Here is a 19,616-nt window from a genome sequence, read left to right as displayed (position 1 = left end):
GAAAAGGAAAATACTAAAATTATTCCAGAAGACAGATAACATCCTGGTAACCTTTCCTTCTTGCATCCTCCAAAGCAGCATTATTGGACCCTGAAATATAGAATTAGATAGTCACGGACTGGCTTGGATTAGAAGAAGCCTTAAAGATCATCTATTTCCAATAACCCTGCCATGGACAGGGACATCTTCCACAAGACCAGGTTATTCAAAACCCCATCCAGCCTGGCCTTGAACACTGCCAGGGTTGGGGCATCCATGGCTTCTCTGGGCAACCTGTTCCAGTGCCTCATCACCCTCAGAGTAAACAGTTTCTTCCTAATATCTAATCTAAATCTGCCCTCTTTCAGGTTGAAGCCATTAAAAATGAATACCTTGCATCGTGCACATATCACTCCGAGAAACTGGAAATCAGATACGGCAAATCTTTTCCCACACTGATGGGAGAGTTTATTGCATTCTTAGTAAGCATCCTTGAGTCTCTAAATAAGGGAACAATAATAATTTTGTCATATTTCTATAGCAAGCCACGGAAGGATGTTCTATAGTCCACTCAGTCTTTCTCCCCCCTCACCTGCTTGTCTGCCTTTCAGGATCCAGTGGGATCTCATTGCTGTGGCTGGTGTAAGCCCCCCTTGCAGAGGAACTGCCCATCTCCGTCTCCTCAGGAACAGCTGAAGGAGGGAGTGGAGTCATAAAAATTTATGTTTTCATCAAACCGGGCCAAGGAGAATGGGGGTCCCACACCCAAAAGAATGAAGACACGACAGAACAAGGACTCAGTACGTGAGGTGGGAGAGGGGGGTGGGACACGAGAGGCAAAGCTGGAGGTGTGGGTTGGAACTGAGGCTCCCTGCAAAGCTAGTGGGCATGAGTTTGACACAGTGGAGTGCAAGGGGTTGAGGGGCTTTGGGAGCCTGGGCACAGAGCAGGAGTGGTGGGAGATGCAAAGCAGGACTGACACAGTGATCCCTCTCTCAGATGTCAATGCGGAGTGGACGGAAGAAAGAGACTCCCGGGCCCCGAGAGGAGCTCAGGTCACGGGGTCGAGCTTCCCCTGGTGGCGTCAGCACCTCCAGCAGTGATGGCAAGGCTGAGAAGTCCCGACAAGCGACAAAGGTAATATCAGCTAGAACACAAATGTGGGGTGGCCAGGGGCTGCCCAGACTGGGTGGGATCCATTTGAGGATCCAGGGACACTGACCAGAAGATATCCACTAAGGAACCCATGCTGGGTTAGCTTCCTGAAATGGGCAGAATCCCTCTTTGCTCTCGTCCTCACCATCTTGCACTTTCCTAGGAATTGGTGTCCAGTCTCACCAGACCCTTTTAGTGCTAATTTTTGCCATATCCTGGGTTCATGTTGCTCTGCTAGTGTCATTGATACACGTGCCATGGTGGCTGTGTCTCACCTGCTGCAGTCTGTGAAGACTTGTCGGGCTGGAAGATTTCCCCATGACCCTCCACCTCTCTGTTCTCCTTGTCTCCTTGCAGAAGGGCCGGTTGGAGGAATCCTGCACCCCCAAGAGCAGCAAGCAGGGCCGAACAGAAGAGATCTCAGAGAGTGAAGGGGAGGACACCAGCGCTCCCAAAAAAACCAAAACTGAGGTGAGCTCTCCCTGCTGTGATCTGCTGCCAGTCCAGAGCAAAGGAGTCTCCCGTTCCCTATCTGTGCTGCTCATGCCTGCCTGAGCAGGAGCCCTGCCTTTTCCAAGTGGCAAGAGTCTGGCTCCATGGGCAGCCACAGGTTGGGTCAGAGTCAGTCCCTTCTGATCTCCAGCACAGTGTGAAATGTAGGTGCTTAAGTCATGATGGGTTGCAGGTGACAGTCTTGCAAAACCTGCTCATGCACACACAGAGTCGTGGCAGGGCTTTTCCGAAACACCGACAGCACCAGGCTGGATTGGTGGTTGAGTGGTTGGAAGACTCAGCTCTTGTGCTTCTCCATTCCCTGTTAGCCTGTTCAGGGAACTGGCTTTAAAGGCCTGCAAACATGGAGGTGCTTGTTCATGTTAAGAGGTCATTAAAATTCAACCATCATGGTTACACTTCCGTGATTTCTCTACATGGACAGTCTGTTCAGCTCAGCAGTGATATTTTTTCAGCTTAGTCTCCCATGCTTGTTAGTTACCCTTACCCATGATGACTGCTTAATCACCAGTGCACATTGTCTGAGGCAGTAGGTGGTGGGGAGGAGCAGGGTTTGGGAAGCACAGGGGGAACTCCTGGAAGTAAGGAGTGGAAGAGTGAGAGGGGTCTGGTGGGGAGCTGGTCTCCTTGACTAGGGAGAGCTCTGCAGGGACAAGAAGAGCAATTCTGGGCCTGGTGCCTGTGCTGGGACCAGTGTGGTGTGTGCTGCTCCATACCACCGGTGATACCATGTCCTGGCTCATGACCCATGTTGTATCTGTTCCCTCTCAATCTCGTGTGTAACAGTTCCCTGGTCTCCCTCACTGCCTCTTTACACAAGGGACCCACTGTTACCTCCTTCCTGAACACAGAATGCTCATGAAGGACCTGAGGGCACCGGAAAGGAGGCAGGAGGATTGATGTTACATATACCTTGCCAGAAAATGTCTCCTTTCCTCTGTGAGGTTTTCTAGTGCTGGGCTGGGGAGAGAAAGGTCAGAAAACAAGTTCTCTGGGAACTTGAAGTGTGTCACATGTGGTCTGGGAGGCCTCATAATGCCCCTTTCCTCGTCCTTCCTACTTCAGGAGCTGCCCTGTCCTCCATCCCCATCCGATGTTGACAGCCTCGATGGGCACAGCTTCAATGATGAGATGAGCAGCGACCCACGGGACATTGACCAGGATAACAGGAGCACCTCGCCCAGTGTCTACAGCCCTGGGAGCGTGGAGAACGACTCTGACTCCTCTTCTGTGCTGTCCCAGGGGCCGTCTCACTCCTACCACCACCCCCCACTCTTCCCTGAGAGCCCGCCAGTTGCTCCCCCTCCTGACAGCCTGGCCCGTCCACCAGAGCCCAGCTTTGGGCTCCCAGGCGAGGTGCACCCCCAGGGACCCCCTGCAGGAAGTTACCATTCCCAGCTGGAGGGCCAGGCCTCACGCATTTTCCAGGGTCAAGCCCCACAGACACCTGCCTCCTCCTCCTCCTCCTCTTCCTCCTCCTCTGCTGTTGCTGCCCCTTCTGCTCCCCCTTCCTCCTCCTCGGCCCCTTCCTCCTCTTCCTCCTCCTCTTCCTCCCACACTCCCCTTTATCCTGCGGCCAATGTGGTCCAGGTTGGGGCCAAAATTGCCAGTGGAGTGGGGGGGCTCCCAGCACCGGGGGCTCGTGAGCAGACCCTCAGCGCCAAGCACAATCCACCACCTACCACCCCAATCTCACTGGCGTCGGTAGGAGGAGGGCTCCCCCCTCAAAAGACACCCCCAGCCAACCCCCCAGCTGCCCCCCCGGCCTCGGCCCCTTCCTTCCCCCACGTCTCCTCCAACCTGCCTCCTCCGCCGGCCCTGCGCCCCCTCAACAACGCAGTGGCCGCCTCCAGCTCCCCAGGGATGGTGGGGCAGGCCCTGAGCGGCCACCTGCCCTCGCCCCACAGCATGGGGCAGGACAAGGCGCCGGCCCTGGCCCCCTCCCGCTACCCTTACGCCCCGCCACCACTGCCACCCTCCAGCTCCTCTGCCCAGTACCCCCAGCCCTCGCCGGGCCAGCCCCTGCCCAGCTACAGTGCTTCCTACGGGCACTCCTTCCCCCCGCCCAGCGGCCTCTCTGTGTCCAGCCAGCCCCCCAAGTACACCCAGCCCTCCCTGCCCTCGCAGCCCGTCTGGAGCCAGGGGCCGCCCCCTTACAGCCGCCCCCTGGGCAATGCCGGCTCCCACCCCGCTGCCCCGTTCCCTGGACAGTCCCCCCATCACCAGCAGCCTCCCCAGCAGCACCACCACGGTCACGGGAGCAGCGGGGGCGTCTCCCCAGCAGCCACAGCTCCTCCCCAGCCCCCCGGGGGCTACCCCCACGGCCTGGAGTCCAGCAGCCATCACCCTTCCCATCCCACCTACGGGCTGCGCCTCTACCCTCCGCACAGCCAGGCTGCCTACAGCCAGGCTCCCTCTGCCACTGCGGCCGCTGCCCCCTCTTCCTCCTCATCCTCCTCCTCTTCCTCCTCCTCCTCCTCTTCCTCCTCCTCCTCCTCCTCGTCCTCGTCCTCTTCCTCCTCCTCATCCTCCTCTGCTGCCTCTTCCCAGGGAAGCTACCCCAGCATGTGCACACACCCACCGGGGCAGAGTCCTGCCACCTACACCTTCCCCCCGCCACCACCTCCCTCCCCTGCTCATGGGGCTGGCCCTCCAGTCACCTCTGCTGCCACCACCCTCTCCACCGTCATTGCCACCATGGCCTCCCCCTCTGCAGCCCCCTACAAGACGGTCTCGCCCCCGGTACCCCCATCAGCTGTGGCCCCATATGGAAAGCGGGCGGCCTCCCCTGTCCCCACCTTCCAGCCCCCGGCCCCCTACAAGCCGGGCTCGCCCCCCACTTCCTCAGCTGCCCCTTTCCGTGCAGCCACCCCTCCTGGCTACCGGGTGGCCTCTTCCCCTGTGGCAGGGGGCTACAAAGCCCCTTCACCCGCCCCCTCTGCCCCACCACCCTTGCCAGGGAGCATGGGTGCCCCGGCCCCGCCGCCACCCCCCACTCCCCCTCAGCGCTGCTCAGATCAAGCAGGAGCCGTCGGAGGAGTACGAGCCCCCAGAGAGCCCCGTGCCACCTGCTCGCAGCCCCTCACCACCCCCCAAGGTGGTGGATGTGCCCAGCCATGCCAGCCAGTCAGCCAGGTGAGGGGAGGCTGGTTTCTCCAAACGATGGGGAGGGAGTTTGGGCCAGGGAAGAGGAAAACACACCAAGCCTGAGGTGCAGCTACGCCCTTTTGCCTTTTTCATGACGCTCTTCACATTCCCACAGTGCCATTCCTACAGTACCCGTCCCTGTCCCCGTCCCTGCTTACCAGCCCTGTCAGCACTGATAGGCTTCACCTCTCATCCCCAGATTCAACAAACACCTGGACCGTGGCTTCAACTCCTGCTCCCGCACAGACCTGTACTTTGTACCCCTTGATGGCTCCAAGCTGGCCAAGAAAAGAGCAGACTTGGTGGAGAAAGTGCGTCGAGAGGCTGAGCAGAAGGCCCGTGAAGAGAAGGAGCGGGAACGGGAACGGGAGCGGGAGAAGGAGCGGGAGCGGGAGAAGGAACGAGAGCTGGAGAGGAGTGTGGTAGGTCTGGGGATCCCACTGCCGCAGCGCAGCCGGGGCGGATGCTCCAGGGCCCCCTCGGCCGCTCCCCGCTGGGACTCTGAAGCCGGTCTCTCTGCTCTTTTGCAGAAGATGGCCCAGGAGGGCCGTCCGGTCGAGTGCTCGTCCCTGGGGCCGGTTCCCCACCGCCCCTCCTTCGAGCAGGGCAGTGCTGTAGCGACTGTTCCCCCATACCTGGGCCCTGACACCCCGGCTCTGCGCACCCTTAGCGAGTATGCCCGGCCCCACGTCATGTCCCCCAGCAACCGCAACCACCCTTTCTACGTGCCCCTGGGCGCTGTCGACCCGGGCCTGCTGGGCTACAACGTGCCAGCCATCTACAGCAGCGATCCAGCCACGCGGGAGCGGGAGCTGCGGGAGCGGGAGGCCCGCGAACGAGACCTGAGGGACCGGGACCTGCGTGAACGTCTCAAGCCTGGCTTTGAAGTCAAACCGGCCGAGCTGGAGCAGCTCCATGCTGTGCCAGCTGCTGCCATGGATCCGTTCCCACGCCACGGCGGGCTGAGTCTGCAGACGGCCCCTGGCCTTCATCCCGCTTTTCCCTTCCACCCAGGGCTGGGTCACTTGGAGCGGGAGAGGCTGGCGCTGGCAGCTGGCCCGACCCTTCGTCCCGACATGTCCTACGCCGAGCGCTTGGCGGCCGAACGCCAGCACGCCGAGCGGGTGGCTGCTCTCAGCAATGACCCTCTGGCCCGGCTGCAGATGCTCAATGTGACACCTCATCATCATCAGCATTCCCACATCCACTCCCACCTCCATCTCCACCAGCAGGATGCCATACATGCAGGTAAGGGCCCCGTGGTGGTGGTGCCCTTCACAGAGCCCTGATTTCTGTCCTACTGTGCCTTCCTTGCGCCCCTTCCCTCTGGCGCTGGGAAACCCTAAAAGCTGACGAGGCTAAACTTTGAGGCCATAGATCTTCAGCCAGAAGAGCCCAACATCGTGGTCATTCTTCCTTGCCCCCACGCCCATCCCACCAAAGGCACTGACACTGCTGATCAGTGGCCAGCAAAATTGTTCGCACTATGTCCTTTTGTTCTGGATCTATGGGGCCACAGTACAAGAGCTGGAGTCCCACTGACTGCCTGGGTGGTGCTGCTGTGAACTGCATTCCTGTAGACTGGAGTCTGCAGAGGGAGCGGGAGCCCTGCTAGAACAGTTTTGGCAGCATCCTTAGGACTGATGAAATGTTGGTTCTTAGGTTTGCTCCTATGGATGCAGATAGTGGGATGGGATGGGAAAGGAGATGGGCTAATCATAAGGAACTGGAGGCTGCTGTTTTTTGGAACTGAATGGTGGTCCCTACCATTTCCACATCCTACAGGAAAGCAAAAGTAAAAGGTTTAGAGATTAAAATCTCAGGGAAGCAAAGCCCAAGCTACAGTGCGATAGGAAAAAAGCGTTGTGCCTGCTCAGGTGCTGTGAGCGGTCAGTGGGGTCTGGTGTCAGTCACAGACATTAGCTCTGAGCAGCTGCAACTGCTCATAGATGGCTCGAGGTACAAATGAATGTCCATTTTCCCTATGATCCGTGGCTGGGCACATTCCTCAGGCTGTGAGTCCAAACCACTAGAAAGAGCATCTGTCCTGGATAAGACCTGGAAAAGAAAGCACCCAGTACAAGTATGCATGTGAATGGCTGTCAGGGTGACAGATCGGCATGATATGGGGTGCAGACCTGATTGCAGAGCAGGCCTTGCAGAACCCTACTGAACTTTTAAGGAGCTGTACTTCTAAGGAGCAGTATTTCTTCCAGAGGAGTGTAGGGACAGAGCTCTGCCAGACTGGTTCACGTGAAGTTCAATGCAGGCAAAGAGAGTAACACTCAGAAGGAGATGACACTATGTTGTCAAGCTGTGAAATTATTCTATCCCTAACACACTCTGACCCTCTGTCTCCATATCTGTTTTTTGAGGCCTTGTGCCTGTCTCTGTGTTACCTGCTACAAAGCCTGGGATGACTATCTTGTGGTATCTTTCCAGCCTCAGCCTCTGTTCACCCGCTAATCGACCCCCTCGCCTCGGGATCACACCTCACCCGGATACCATACCCAGCTGGAACCATCCCCAACCCTCTCCTGCCTCACCCTCTACATGAGAATGAAGTGCTGCGCCACCAGCTCTTTGGTAAGGAAGTTCACAGGGACTGCTGTTCTCCAAAGTGCATCAGCGGAGTTCTGAGGGGCCGGGGTGTCCTGAGGGGGTCACAGGACCCAACTGAGGTCTGTTAAACAGAGCGTAGGAGAGGCCCACGCTGTCAGGATGAGCAGGTCCTGCACGTGGGCAGGGATGGGAGTGCAGCAGGGTCTTCTTGACTGAGCTGTGGGGCCTCGGACGGGGCATTTACTTGGCTCTTCTCTGTGTCACCTTTGGCTGCAGCCGCACCCTACAGGGACCTGCCGGGCTCCCTGTCGGCACCCATGTCGGCGGCGCACCAGCTGCAGGCCATGCACGCGCAGTCGGCCGAGCTGCAGCGCCTGGCTCTGGAGCAGCAGCAGTGGCTCCACGCCCACCACCCTCTGCACGGCGTGCCGCTCCCCACGCAGGAGGACTACTACAGGTGAGTGGAGCTGCTCACTCCTCACAAGAACTCCTCCAGGCCGAGCCCTGGCGTGGGGCTGGCACAAGCAGTGGGAACAGGGAGGCACTGCCCCTGGAGCGGGTGACTGTGCCCAAGCCCACACCGGGAACGGGGACACTTTGCCACGGGGCACAGCTGTGGGCGGGCCACCAGGAAGATTGTACTTGACAAGTGGCTATTTAGTGGCTAGTCCCTTGTGAGGTCTCAGCTCCTCCCCCCTGAGGGGGGAGATGTGTTTCACACATGGTGATGCAGTTATGACTAACCAATACCCCTGCCAAAGTACAAAACTTTTATAAGAGTTTGATAGTTTTGCCAAGACAAGGCATTCACAAGTGCACGGGGAGGCACACTGAGAAAGAGAGAGGTGCAATGTTGTACCTTTTCAATAGATCCTACTTCAAGGATCTACAGAACTTCCCAAGCCAGCAGTGTTGTGTGGGTCTAGATGAACAAAGTCAGGGGAATATAGTAAATTGCCTTTTTCCCTTTCACTATCACCTTGTTCCTCTTTTTTATCCTAGCCACCTGAAGAAGGAAAGTGACAAACCCCTTTAAATGGACTTCTTTAAATGTGACATCATCATGTCTTTCTCTCAAGAGGAGCAATCAATCAACCAAATCCTGGTGTTATAAATGGGCAGGAGACACAGTTTCCTCCTTTAAATGCCTTTATTAATAAACAGGGTCTCGAGGGGTGGCCTACGCCGCTGCTGCTCCCTTTCGTCCACACCGCTGAGGAGGAGGTGCAATCCACTTTGCTGCTGGTGCTGCAGAGTGGGAGTTCTCGCCTCGCGGGGGTTCCAAAGAACTCTCTTGGCTCATGGAGTCCAGGGGTGTCTTGCTCTTTAAGTACTTCGTAAGTTATGGCGAGATACAAAAACTTATGAAAACCCTCGGCATAAATACCCTTGTGTATGCTTAGTCCAGTGCTGTCTTTGGCAGATTGAAACTTTGAGCTGGCTCGTTTTGGCTAGGGGTTCTTGGTGTTGATATGGTCCCATCATGCAGCTGGGCTCTTCTAATTACCATAAGGGTGGCAGCAGCAGCCTGACTGACAGGCCGGTTGTCAGCAGGAAGTAGGAAGAGGATCCGACAGGAAGTGGAGCAAGCAGGGCACAAGCCGATGGGACAGGCTGGGTGCAGGCAGGCAAAGCAGCAGCAGAGATGGAGAGTGGTGATGCCAGGGAGCAGTGATGCCAGGGAGCAGCAACAGCTTGACTTGATGGAAAAGCTAAGTGGGATTTTGGGGTAGGGGATACAGAGTGGACAAAACTGCCAAACAGCATTATAACTCTTGAACAAAACATTACAACTCTATAACCAACAACTTATAACTTAATCACCATTCTTATTTATCACAATCCCCCCTCTATTTCTTTGATCGGGCTTTGCCCGCATCAACCTCTATCGCTCTTTATTTCCTGGGAGTACTCTCTTATTCACGACTAATTCTTTTAATAAGATCAATAAACAAATTTCTGCTGAGGGGTTCATTAATCTCATCCTCTTTCTTAACCACAGGTTTTTCTTTAATAAGATTGGCAACTTCGTTTAAATGATTTAATTCTTCAAAGCAAACCCATTCTTTGATAGGGCATTCCCCAGCAAGGCGCTGCCTAAAGTTTGCAGTATTTTTGGCGACCCAATACTGCTTTCCATCCTCCTCACAGGTGGAGAGCTTTGTTATATCAAAACAGGTAGGGTTAACGTGGGTATGGGGACTCTTATCCAGGATTGCGGGCTTTTACCGTCGTGAATGGGCTGATAGCACTTGGTACATGCTACTTCGGCTAGTCTGACTGCTAGCAAAGTCACTATCAGCCTTCCCAAGAGTCCGGTACGAACCGACTTGATTCCGCCCGGTCTTGCCTCTTGGGTTGAAGAATTCCTGAGTGTCACCTGTAGAGATCCCTCCAGTCCACTTTTACCCACTCCTACTTTCTCAAATTTAGTTCTTTCTAGGTAATGCCCTATGAAAGATTGGCTGCTATTCTGGTTTCTGACTACCATGATGATTCGGTTTTGTGGTGTTTTTTTTTTGTTTTTTTTTTTTTTAACGCTTAGGAGTAGCACTTTAATCAACACCAAAGAACTTTTCAGCTACTAAATTTTACAGCAACACTAAAAAAAAACATTCCAACTTCTACACTGGGGATGAAAAACCCTTTTAAATAGAACCTTTATAATAACAAAATGTTTGGTGCTCAGTAACAGTTTTCCTCTAGTCTCTGATTCGTTAATGAGTTCCAGTTTTCTTTCTTAGAGTCATTTTGAGCGTGCTTGGGTCTCTGGTTATAGTCCACTCAGATGATTTGGAAGTGGTGGTGGGATTTGTGTCAGGAGGATTGTCTGGGGGCGGTAGAGATCCTTTGACTCGGGTGAAATGGGTCCAGCCTTTTTCTTTTGTCCTTACTGCAGTGTGGGTGGTTAGCAAAACTTGGAAAGGACCCTCAAATTTGGGAGTTAGTGGAGCGTTGGTCCATGATTTTATTAGAACCCAGTCCCCTGGTTTGAATGGATGTAAATCTGCGTCTAAGGGAGAGGCTTGAGGAAGATGCCCTCTTTTTCTGAGATCAGCCAATGTGTTGCTAATTGTTTTTATATATTTTTGAGCTTCTGCTTCCCCGTCTAGGTAATCTCCAGCGCTGTAGGGAGTTAACAAGAAGGGGAGTCCAAACATCATCTCATAGGGTGAAACTCCAACATCAGATCTGGGACGGACCCGGATCCTTAAAAGTGCTAGAGGCAAGCACTTTAGCCAATTCATGCCTGTCTCTGTTATTAATTTGGTTAACACATTTTTGAGGGTCTTATTCATCCTCTCGACCCTTCCCGAACTCTGGGGATGCCAAGGGGTATGTAGTCTCCACCTAATTCCTAGTGCCTGGATGATATCCTGTACTATTTGTGCTGTAAATTGGGGACCTCGGTCAGAATCGATGTTATTTATTAGACCGTACCGGGGAATAATATTTTCTAAAAGTATTTTTATTACCACTTGGGCTGTTTCTCTTTTGGTGGGGAAGGCTTCGACCCAATGTGTCAGATGGTCAACAATTACTAGTAGGTGTCTGTAGCCTTGCATGGGTGGCATTTCAGTAAAATCGATTTGTACATTTTGGAAAGGTCTTAGGGCTATTGGTCTTCCTCCCAATTTATTTTTCCTCATTACTTTTTGATTTATCTTTTGGCAAATTGGACACCCTTCTGTAATTGTTTTTGCCAGGCTACACACACCTATACATAGATACTCTCTTAAGAAATGATCGCAGAGTCCTTGGGTCCCCCAATGAGTTAACGTATGGATTTCTTCTAATACTCTCCGAGCTAGTGCTTTATTTAAAAACTTTCTTCCATCTGGGGTCAGCCATTCCCCTTGTTGTCCTTGATTTAGCCCCAATTCTTTTATTGTTTTTAGTTCAATATTGTCATAAAGTGGTTCTTTGGTGGTATTGTCTGGAGTACAGTTTGAAGTAAAAATCTTCACTGGATCACCTGGGCCTTGAGCTGCTAACTTTGCAGCTTGATCAGCCATCCAATTGCCTTTTACTTCAAAGGTTTCTCCTCTTTGATGACCTCTTACATGTACCACCGCAATCTCTTTTGGTCCCATTAAAGATTTTAACACCATTTTTATTAACTCTTTATGAATTAGATCTTTTCCCTTTGAATTGAGGTAGCCCCTTTTTTCCCAAATTTTCCCGAAGGTATGCACGATCCCAAAAGCATACCGGGAGTCTAAATATATAGTCCCCTGATCTTGTTTTAATAGATCAAGTCCCCTCTTTAGGGCATAAATCTCACCGCACTGGGCTGACCAATTTGCTGGTAACTTCCCTTTTTCTAAGATCTTCAGATTATGTTTGCCTCCAGTGCCTTCAACTACAGCATAGCCTGAAATTCTTTTCCCTTCAACCACTCTGGAGGATCCATCACTGAACAATACTCTTCCATTTGACAGCGGAGTGTCTTCCAGGTCTTCCCTCATTTTAGTCTGTAAGTCAATGACTTCTAAGCAATCATGCTCAAGTTTGGCTGCTGGTTCCCCCGAGAGGAATTGGGCCGGGTTCAAAATTTTTGAAGTAGTTAGCTCTATATTTTCTGCAGTAGTGAGTACTACTTCATATTTTAATATTCTGGAATCAGTCAGCCACTGTTGGGCTTTTTGACTTAAAACAGTTCGTAAGTCATGTGGGGTGTGTATTAAGATTTTCCCTTGCAAGGTTAGCTTTTGTGCATCCTCGAGGAGGATTGCAGTGGCCGCTATGGCTTGGAGGCAAGCTGGCCATCCTCTGGCTACTGGGTCCAGGATTTTGGAGAGATAGGCTATGGGTTTTCTTTGGCTTGCCCACTCTTGGGTAAGTACTCCGTACGCAACCCCTTCTTCTGTATTGATGAATAGATCAAATGTCTTTTTGGGGTCAGGAAGGCCTAATACAGGTGCTGTGGATAATTTAGTTTTCAAATCTTCCAATTGCTTTTCATCTTCTATTGTCCATTTAACTGGTTCGGGTTGCACTAGCTTTTCATATAAAAATTTAACACTCTGGGAGTACCTATCAATCCACAATCGACAGTAGCCAAATAACCCTAACAGTTTCCTTATATCCCTTTTGGTGACTGGTGCCGGAATAGACAGTAAACCTGAGATTCTTTCCGGGCTTAGTTTCTTACACCCCTTTTCGATTAAATGTCCGAGATAAATGACTTGAGACTCCACAAACTGTAGTTTCTCTTTTGAGACTTTGAGGCCTTTTTCTCCTAAGAAATTTAGGAGGTTTATGCTAGTATGTCTGACTTCACTCTGCTCTTTTCCCGAAATCAAAAGGTCATCCACATATTGTAAAATTTGGGTGTCATTTTCAGGAATAAACTGGTCCAATAATTCCTCTAAAGCCTGCCCAAACAGATTTGGACTCTCAGTGAAGCCTTGTGGGAGGCGAGTCCATCTCAGTTGTTGCTTTCTGTGGGTCTCAGGACATTCCCATTCAAACGCGAACCAGTCACGACTCTCTTTGGCTAAGGGACAGGACCAAAAAGCATCTTTTAAATCAATTACGGTGAACCATGCATGATCCGTATGGACTTTATTCAATAGAGTATGTGGGTTAGATACCACTGGGTGATTGGTGACGGTTCTCTTATTGATTTCCCTCAAGTCTTGGACTAGTCTGTATTTGTTCTCTCCCTTTTTAACAGCAAGGATGGGTGTATTATGAGGGGACATGCAGGGCTCCAAAATTCCTGCAGTTAATAGATTAGTTATGATTGGAGCCAATCCCTTCCTTCCCTCTGCTGAGATGGGGTACTGCTTTATCCTGACTGGTGACATTCTTCCTTGCATTTTGATTTCTATAGGGGCAATGTTCAAATATCCATACCTCCCCTCTTCTGCCCACACATCTGGCTTTATTTCATCTAGGTCTTTGGTTGTCAACTTCATCATTTGTACTACCATCTTTCCTTCTCTAGGAATAATTCCTACTTTCAATCTCACTTGTAAGTCACGTCCGAGTAGGTTACTATCAATATTTGGCAAGTAAATAAGGTTTGTGACACATTTTCTTGAGTTTCCTCTGATCTCTACACCTTCAACTATAGAGGCTTTAAAGGGTTTTCCTTCTGCCCCTAAAACATCACAGGTCTTTTTTCCTATCATCAGTCCAGTTGGGAGCTGTTTAATACTAGATTTTTCTGCTCCTGTATCTACTAAGAACTCAATTTCTTCATGGTGAGGACCTATCTCTAACTTTACAATGGGCTCTTCCTGGTGTTCTCCTAGGTCCCCTAGTGCAAAGAGCCCATGACACCCCTAGTCTTCTTTAGTCTCTCCTCTCAACAATTTCTCTAGTGCCTCTTGTTCTTTCGCTATTCTCTCATCAAAAATCATCTTCTTACAATCCCTCTTTATATGCCCTTCCTCACCACAATAGTAACAGGATCTAGTTTCTCCCGGTCTCTGGGGAGTGCTCCAGGGTGGCAACATTCTACTCCTTCCCCGTCCTGCCAGGGGTCTTATACCTTCTCTGTTCTGAGAGTCTCTATCAACTCTCCAATCTTTGACACTTTCCCTTGCTATCGCTACCATAATTCTAGTCTTCGCCTTGGTCTTCTCCTCTTCTCTTCTTAAATATACTTTTAATGCCTCTCTTAATAATTCATTCACTTCTCTCCCTTGCCAATCTTCTAATTTTTCAAGCTTCCGTCTAATGTCAGGCCAAGATTTTGTCACAAACTGTAGCCTTAGGAAAACTTGCCCTTCTGGGCTATCAGGGTCAAGGTTTGAGTATTGCTGAACATTCTTCCTGAGCCTGCTTAGCCAGGCTGCAGGAGTTTCATCTTTTTCCTGTGATGCCTCAAAGGCAAGTTTGGTGTTACTGGGCTTAGGAACTGATTCTTTAATCCCTTTTATTATTAACCTCCTGAAGTCCTCCATATTCCTGCGACCCTCTTCTTGGTTTGGGTCCCAGTCTGGGTTGACTACTGGTAATTTTTGGTCTCCTGGTGGGCCTGTTCGATTTTCTCGCTCCCATACCCTCATTCCAGCTGTTCTAATTAATCTTACTTCATCTGGGTTAAAAAGTATGTTTAGGATTGAATTAAACTCTCCCCAGGTAAATATATTAGGGCCCAAGAACTGGTCTATCTGGTTTGCTATACCCACAGGATCTTCTACCAGGCTCCCTAATTCCTTTTTAAAATTCCTCACTTCAGAGGCTGTTAGTGGTACATTGACAAAACCTATACCTCCAGCCACTCCTCCCATGGGAACTTCCCTCAGAGGGAACAGCCTGGTCTTTGATCTCGTATTTTGGTATGGTCTCTCAGGGGTTTCTGCTACTTGGGGTGTTTCAGCACAAGAGGCTGATATTTCTGATTCCCAACTTGGAGGAGGAGTGGGAACTAATGATGGTAAAGGAGGTGCTGTGTTTTTGCTATCAGGTGTTGAATGTAAGGTGGTGGAATGGAAGGGGTTATTTTTTGAAATATGGGGATTAGGTTGAGAAGGAAATGGAGGAGGTGGCGCAGTAGGGACTGCGGATGGGGATACCAGAATAGAGGGAGGAGGCAAAGCTGGGGGATTCACGTAAGCTGGTGGACTCAAGGGTAATGAAGGAGGGTCTATAGGATGGATTCGGGGAATGTCTGGATAAGTTGGGGGAGGGGGTAGATGGTCCAAAGGGTCCCACTGTTTATTTTCTTCTTTCTCCTTTTCCTTTTTATCTACTTCCTTTCTTTCTGTTAATTTACAAATTTTTGTAATTTCCTCACCAGATGTACTGTTCTGCCAACAGGCAGCATAACGAACTTGCTCAGCATTGCAATCTCCCTGAGCCTTTAAGTGTTGATATAACAGATTGCACATCCACGAGTCCCTGGTCCCGCACCAAGGCCATTGATTTGGCAGGTCTAGGGTGGGCCAAACCTCAGTGCAGTAGTGGATCATTTTCCCTTCCTCCAGGTTTCTAGTTCTATCATTTTCATCCCACGTCTTTAACATGCGCCCAAGGGGGCTCTCTGGTGGAAGGTACTTTACCTTACTTTCTACTCTCTCCTGTTGCTGATTTCTACTCACATATCCACCCATTCTCACTGGGTCTAAATCAACCCTTTCCCACTCAGTCCCTGGTACCCGTAAGTGGCCTAAACTGGCCCCCCCCCTTATAGGGCCTCAACCACCTTACCACCACAGCCAGTACCCACGTTTGCCCCTATACACCAGGACAAATCTCCGTTAGACAGCCGGTCGACCGGGGCCCAAGGTGTCAGCACTGCCTACTGCCAAGATTGGGTGTATAGTGTGCGGCTCACTCTCTCTCACTACTGTTGAGCTTCCCGCACCAGCTGAAGCTCCCCTAACTTTCACTCCTGGCACCCGGACAGCATATCTTCTAGGCCCTTCCAAAAACGCGAAATGCACCTAGAAACACCCCCGACCAATGCCACTCTTCACCCCCGGACAGCACACCTCTCCTTCAGGTGCCCCCGACCAAGGTGACCATACCATCAACACTCTCCACACCCTGTGAGCTACCTCAGCCAGACCCCACAAATCACCCGTGTGTCCTGGACTGTAGCCCCGGCAGTGTGGTGTGCACCTTTCACTCCCTCGGATCAATCCACCCACTCAGACTGACCCGGGCAGCCTACCCTTGTAGCTTGAAAATGGGGAGGCCTATTCTGCAGGCAACGTATGACGGGCCACGCACACTCTAGGTTTCCTCCGCCCGTTCGGAGGGGGGCCCCCTAAGCCCCTGGAGACGCCTCACTCACCGATCCACTCGCTTCCTCCTTTTCCCGGCCGGCCCCCTCGCGGGAGTCCGGAACCGCGGTACTCAGGAGTCCAGACTCGCTTGGGGGGGTCCGAGCTGCCGGCCCCCCTCTCATTCACTCACACACTCACTCGCCTCCACTCCCGCCACCGGTTGGTTTTACCGGTTCTCCTCAGTGCTGTCCCTCGAGGCTAGCGAGCGTCGTCCTCTGGTCCAGGAGGCCAGCGATCCAGGAGGTCCGAGGTCGGGTGGCGCCTTCCCGTCCTGGTCCTCTTCTGGGCGTGGCTTCTCCCGGACGAGCCCCCAAATTGTTATAAATGGGCAGGAGACACAGTTTCCTCCTTTAAATGCCTTTATTAATAAACAGGGTCTCGAGGGGTGGCCTACGCCGCTGCTGCTCCCTTTCGTCCACACCGCTGAGGAGGAGGTGCAATCCACTTTGCTGCTGGTGCTGCAGAGTGGGAGTTCTCGCCTCGCGGGGGTTCCAAAGAACTCTCTTGGCTCATGGAGTCCAGGGGTGTCTTGCTCTTTAAGTACTTCGTAAGTTATGGCGAGATACAAAAACTTATGAAAACCCTCGGCATAAATACCCTTGTGTATGCTTAGTCCAGTGCTGTCTTTGGCAGATTGAAACTTTGAGCTGGCTCGTTTTGGCTAGGGGTTCTTGGTGTTGATATGGTCCCATCATGCAGCTGGGCTCTTCTAATTACCATAAGGGTGGCAGCAGCAGCCTGACTGACAGGCCGGTTGTCAGCAGGAAGTAGGAAGAGGATCCGACAGGAAGTGGAGCAAGCAGGGCACAAGCCGATGGGACAGGCTGGGTGCAGGCAGGCAAAGCAGCAGCAGAGATGGAGAGTGGTGATGCCAGGGAGCAGTGATGCCAGGGAGCAGCAACAGCTTGACTTGATGGAAAAGCTAAGTGGGATTTTGGGGTAGGGGATACAGAGTGGACAAAACTGCCAAACAGCATTATAACTCTTGAACAAAACATTACAACTCTATAACCAACAACTTATAACTTAATCACCATTCTTATTTATCACACTGGGGGAGGGGAAGCTGCAAAGTGACACATCCTGGCCCCACCATGCAGTAGAGTACAAGAGAATATGACAAAAAGTAGGGGATGGCATCCTGGGAAAAGTGGAGGAGAGAAAATGGGGAGGGACTGAAACACCACTAATGGACCTGAAGCGATCGGTACGAGATTTCAGCTGAGCTGTGAAGAAAAGAGAACCAGCATTGCACAGAGCTCAGAAAGACAAAGACTGACGTGAATTCAGGGTGACAGCAGCTCTATCCTTTGTTTTGGGGGAACAGTTGCATTAAATAAAAAGTGCAGAGCATTGAAGGACTTAATGTACAGGATGCTCCTGCCTTTTCTTCTTCTGCAAGGAGGAGGTACAGCCAGGAAATAACTGCAAACACAAAAGAGCCTTTTTTCAAGATGCCTCCTCAACACCCCACCCCCTTTTAGGTGTAAGATACTGCTTAGCGATACAGAAAAGCAACGAGGAACTTTTTCAGATTAGCCAGAGCAGCTTCCCGTTCTCCCAACATCCCTTCAGATGCAAACAAAGCGTTCCAGGCCCCTTCCTGAGCGGCCTCTCCTGCCTGCGGAGGGTCCGGTCCCAGCCATCGGGGTGCAAAGCACCGCAGGACTGTTTGCAGGACGGTGGCTGTGCTTTCCCCAGCTGATGGGAACGGGCACGGCCATGAGGTGCGAAGCACCTGCAGACTGTTTTGGAGACTGCCATCACCACCATGAATCCTCTGAGCCCCGTGGGGAGGGCTGGCGTGGCCGAGCGGTAACACTGCGTCCTGGGACTGTCTGTAAGATGGTGGCTGCCCCTTTCCCCTCACCCATCCTAATTGATGTACTTTAACTCATGCACATCCTATTAGACGTGGCAGTTTTATGTAGCAACTTGTGACTCCCTTGCCCCTGCGTGCGTGTTCTGATTTCACAGTTGTATCTCTCGATTGGTCCCCCATATATATATATATATTTACTTAACCATTAAAGGAAAAAACAACCAACAACCCAGCTATGGAAAAGAAAATAAAACAACCACCCAAACGACGTTCCCCACGCACTCCCAAGCCCCGACACACATTCTAATAATTTATATATATAAATATATATATGAAGCTCTTAAAAAAAAAAGGAAAAAAAAAAAGACAAAAAAACCCTTCCAGAAATGGAAGTCCGGTGTGTTCATTTCTTTTCACTGGGGCCAAGACGGGAAGGGCAGAAACACTCCCAGTGAAAACAGGGAGAGGCTGGGAACGGGCACCGCCTCGGGAAAGGCGCCGGGGAGCTGCTGGGCCGGAGCCCCGCCACCGCGGGAGGGGCGGGGCGTGCGCGCCGCGGGCCAATAGGAAGCGATAAATTTGCATGCGGCCCGAACAGCACAGCAGGGCCAGTTCGGCGGCGGCGGAGGCCGCCGGTGTCGGTGCGGAGCGGGCCGGGCGGGCGGCGCCGGGTCGGGGGCCCGCGGGGCAGGCGACAGGAGGGAAGAGCGGACCTCGCCCTCACCTAGGGGTGGGCCGGCCCGGAGGGGCCCTCGCGCGGGCGGAAGCCCCAGCAGTGATTTCAGCTCTTTTAGAATTTGTCCAGCAGGTTTCCCGCGCTCGCGGGAAGCCGCTCCCACACACCGGTGCAATGACAGAACGGGGCGGGGAGGCGCAGGCGCGCTCGGGTCGGGCCGGGCTGGAAGCGCCGCCCGTCCGTGCGGGGCCGGAGCCGCGGTCGCCCCGCCGGGCCCCATGGCGGCCTCCGCGCAGCCCCCGGTGCCGCCGGCGCTGAGCGCGGAGCAGGTGAAGGGTGAGTGCGGGAGGTTCCGTCTGCCCGGCGGGCCGGCGGCGGAGTGCCCGTGTCGCGTAGCAGGATGCGGGAGACCGGCGGGCGGCTGAGTGCCCGTGTCCCGCAGCGGTGCTGGCGGAGGTGATCAAGGCGTTCGGGGCGCCCGAGAACGCGCAGCGCATGGAGGAGGCTCGGGACAACGCCTGCAACGACATGGGCAAGATGCTGCAGTTCCTCCTGCCCGTGGCCACCCAGATCCAGCAGGACGTGATCAAGGCCTACGGCTTCAGCAGCGACGGCGAAGGTGGGTTGTTCCCCCGCCGGGCGGGATGCTCCGGGCCCGCCGGGGCAGCGGGGCGTCCCGCCCACCCCCTTTCCTTGCAGGCGTCCTCAAGTTCGCCCGTCTGATCAAGTCCTACGAGTCTCAGGACCCGGAGATCGCCAGCATGTCGGGCAAGCTCAAGGCCATGTTCCTGCCGCCTATGACGCTGCCGCCGCACGGGGCCGGCACCGGCGGAGTTGCTGCCTCCTGAGCCCGCGGAGTTCTCCCGGTGCTCCGGCTGGTGCCCTCCTCCCAAGGTGCAGGTCCTGTCAGCCCTTGGAATGGGGCACTTGTACCAGGGAGACGCGGATCTGGAAGGAATGGGATGCTTCGTGCCCGCTCGTGTGTCTGCTCGTGAATAAAACGTGTGTTGAAAAT

General features: G+C 52.8%; 2 protein-coding genes and 1 non-coding gene across 3 annotated transcripts in view; all 3 read left to right on the top strand.

Annotated features, from left to right (window-relative positions):
• The window catches only part of ATN1 (atrophin 1), a 33,981-nt gene extending 15,490 nt beyond the window's left edge, over nt 1-18,491 (top strand). The window contains 10 exon segments of the mRNA XM_066175425.1: nt 591-788; nt 979-1,116; nt 1,492-1,605; nt 2,713-4,643; nt 4,645-4,782; nt 4,994-5,216; nt 5,325-6,042; nt 7,237-7,380; nt 7,633-7,813; nt 8,359-18,491. Coding sequence (XP_066031522.1) covers nt 702-788; nt 979-1,116; nt 1,492-1,605; nt 2,713-4,643; nt 4,645-4,782; nt 4,994-5,216; nt 5,325-6,042; nt 7,237-7,380; nt 7,633-7,813; nt 8,359-8,392 — 3,708 coding nt within the window. The 5' untranslated portion in view covers nt 591-701 and the 3' untranslated portion in view covers nt 8,393-18,491.
• A 207-nt stretch (nt 18,492-18,698) lies between these two features.
• Nucleotides 18,699-18,759, top strand: LOC136286184 (U7 small nuclear RNA). The gene has a single exon (XR_010719820.1). It is a non-coding gene; the product is annotated as a U7 small nuclear RNA (small nuclear RNA).
• A 35-nt stretch (nt 18,760-18,794) lies between these two features.
• Nucleotides 18,795-19,615, top strand: CUNH12orf57 (chromosome unknown C12orf57 homolog). The gene is made up of 3 exons (XM_066175424.1): nt 18,795-18,937; nt 19,044-19,220; nt 19,301-19,615. Exons 1-3 carry the CDS (start codon nt 18,880-18,882, stop codon nt 19,447-19,449), a joined length of 384 nt encoding a protein of 127 aa, XP_066031521.1. The 5' UTR covers nt 18,795-18,879; the 3' UTR covers nt 19,450-19,615.
• The last annotated feature ends 1 nt before the right edge of the window (nt 19,616 follows it).

The sequence above is a fragment of the Chamaea fasciata genome, unplaced genomic scaffold (assembly GCF_029207755.1).
Source record: "Chamaea fasciata isolate MVZ Bird 193981 ecotype frontalis unplaced genomic scaffold, bChaFas1.0.hap1 SCAF_2, whole genome shotgun sequence".
NCBI classification, from domain to species: Eukaryota; Metazoa; Chordata; class Aves; order Passeriformes; family Sylviidae; genus Chamaea; species Chamaea fasciata.
This window is presented reverse-complemented; position numbering and strand designations above follow the sequence as displayed.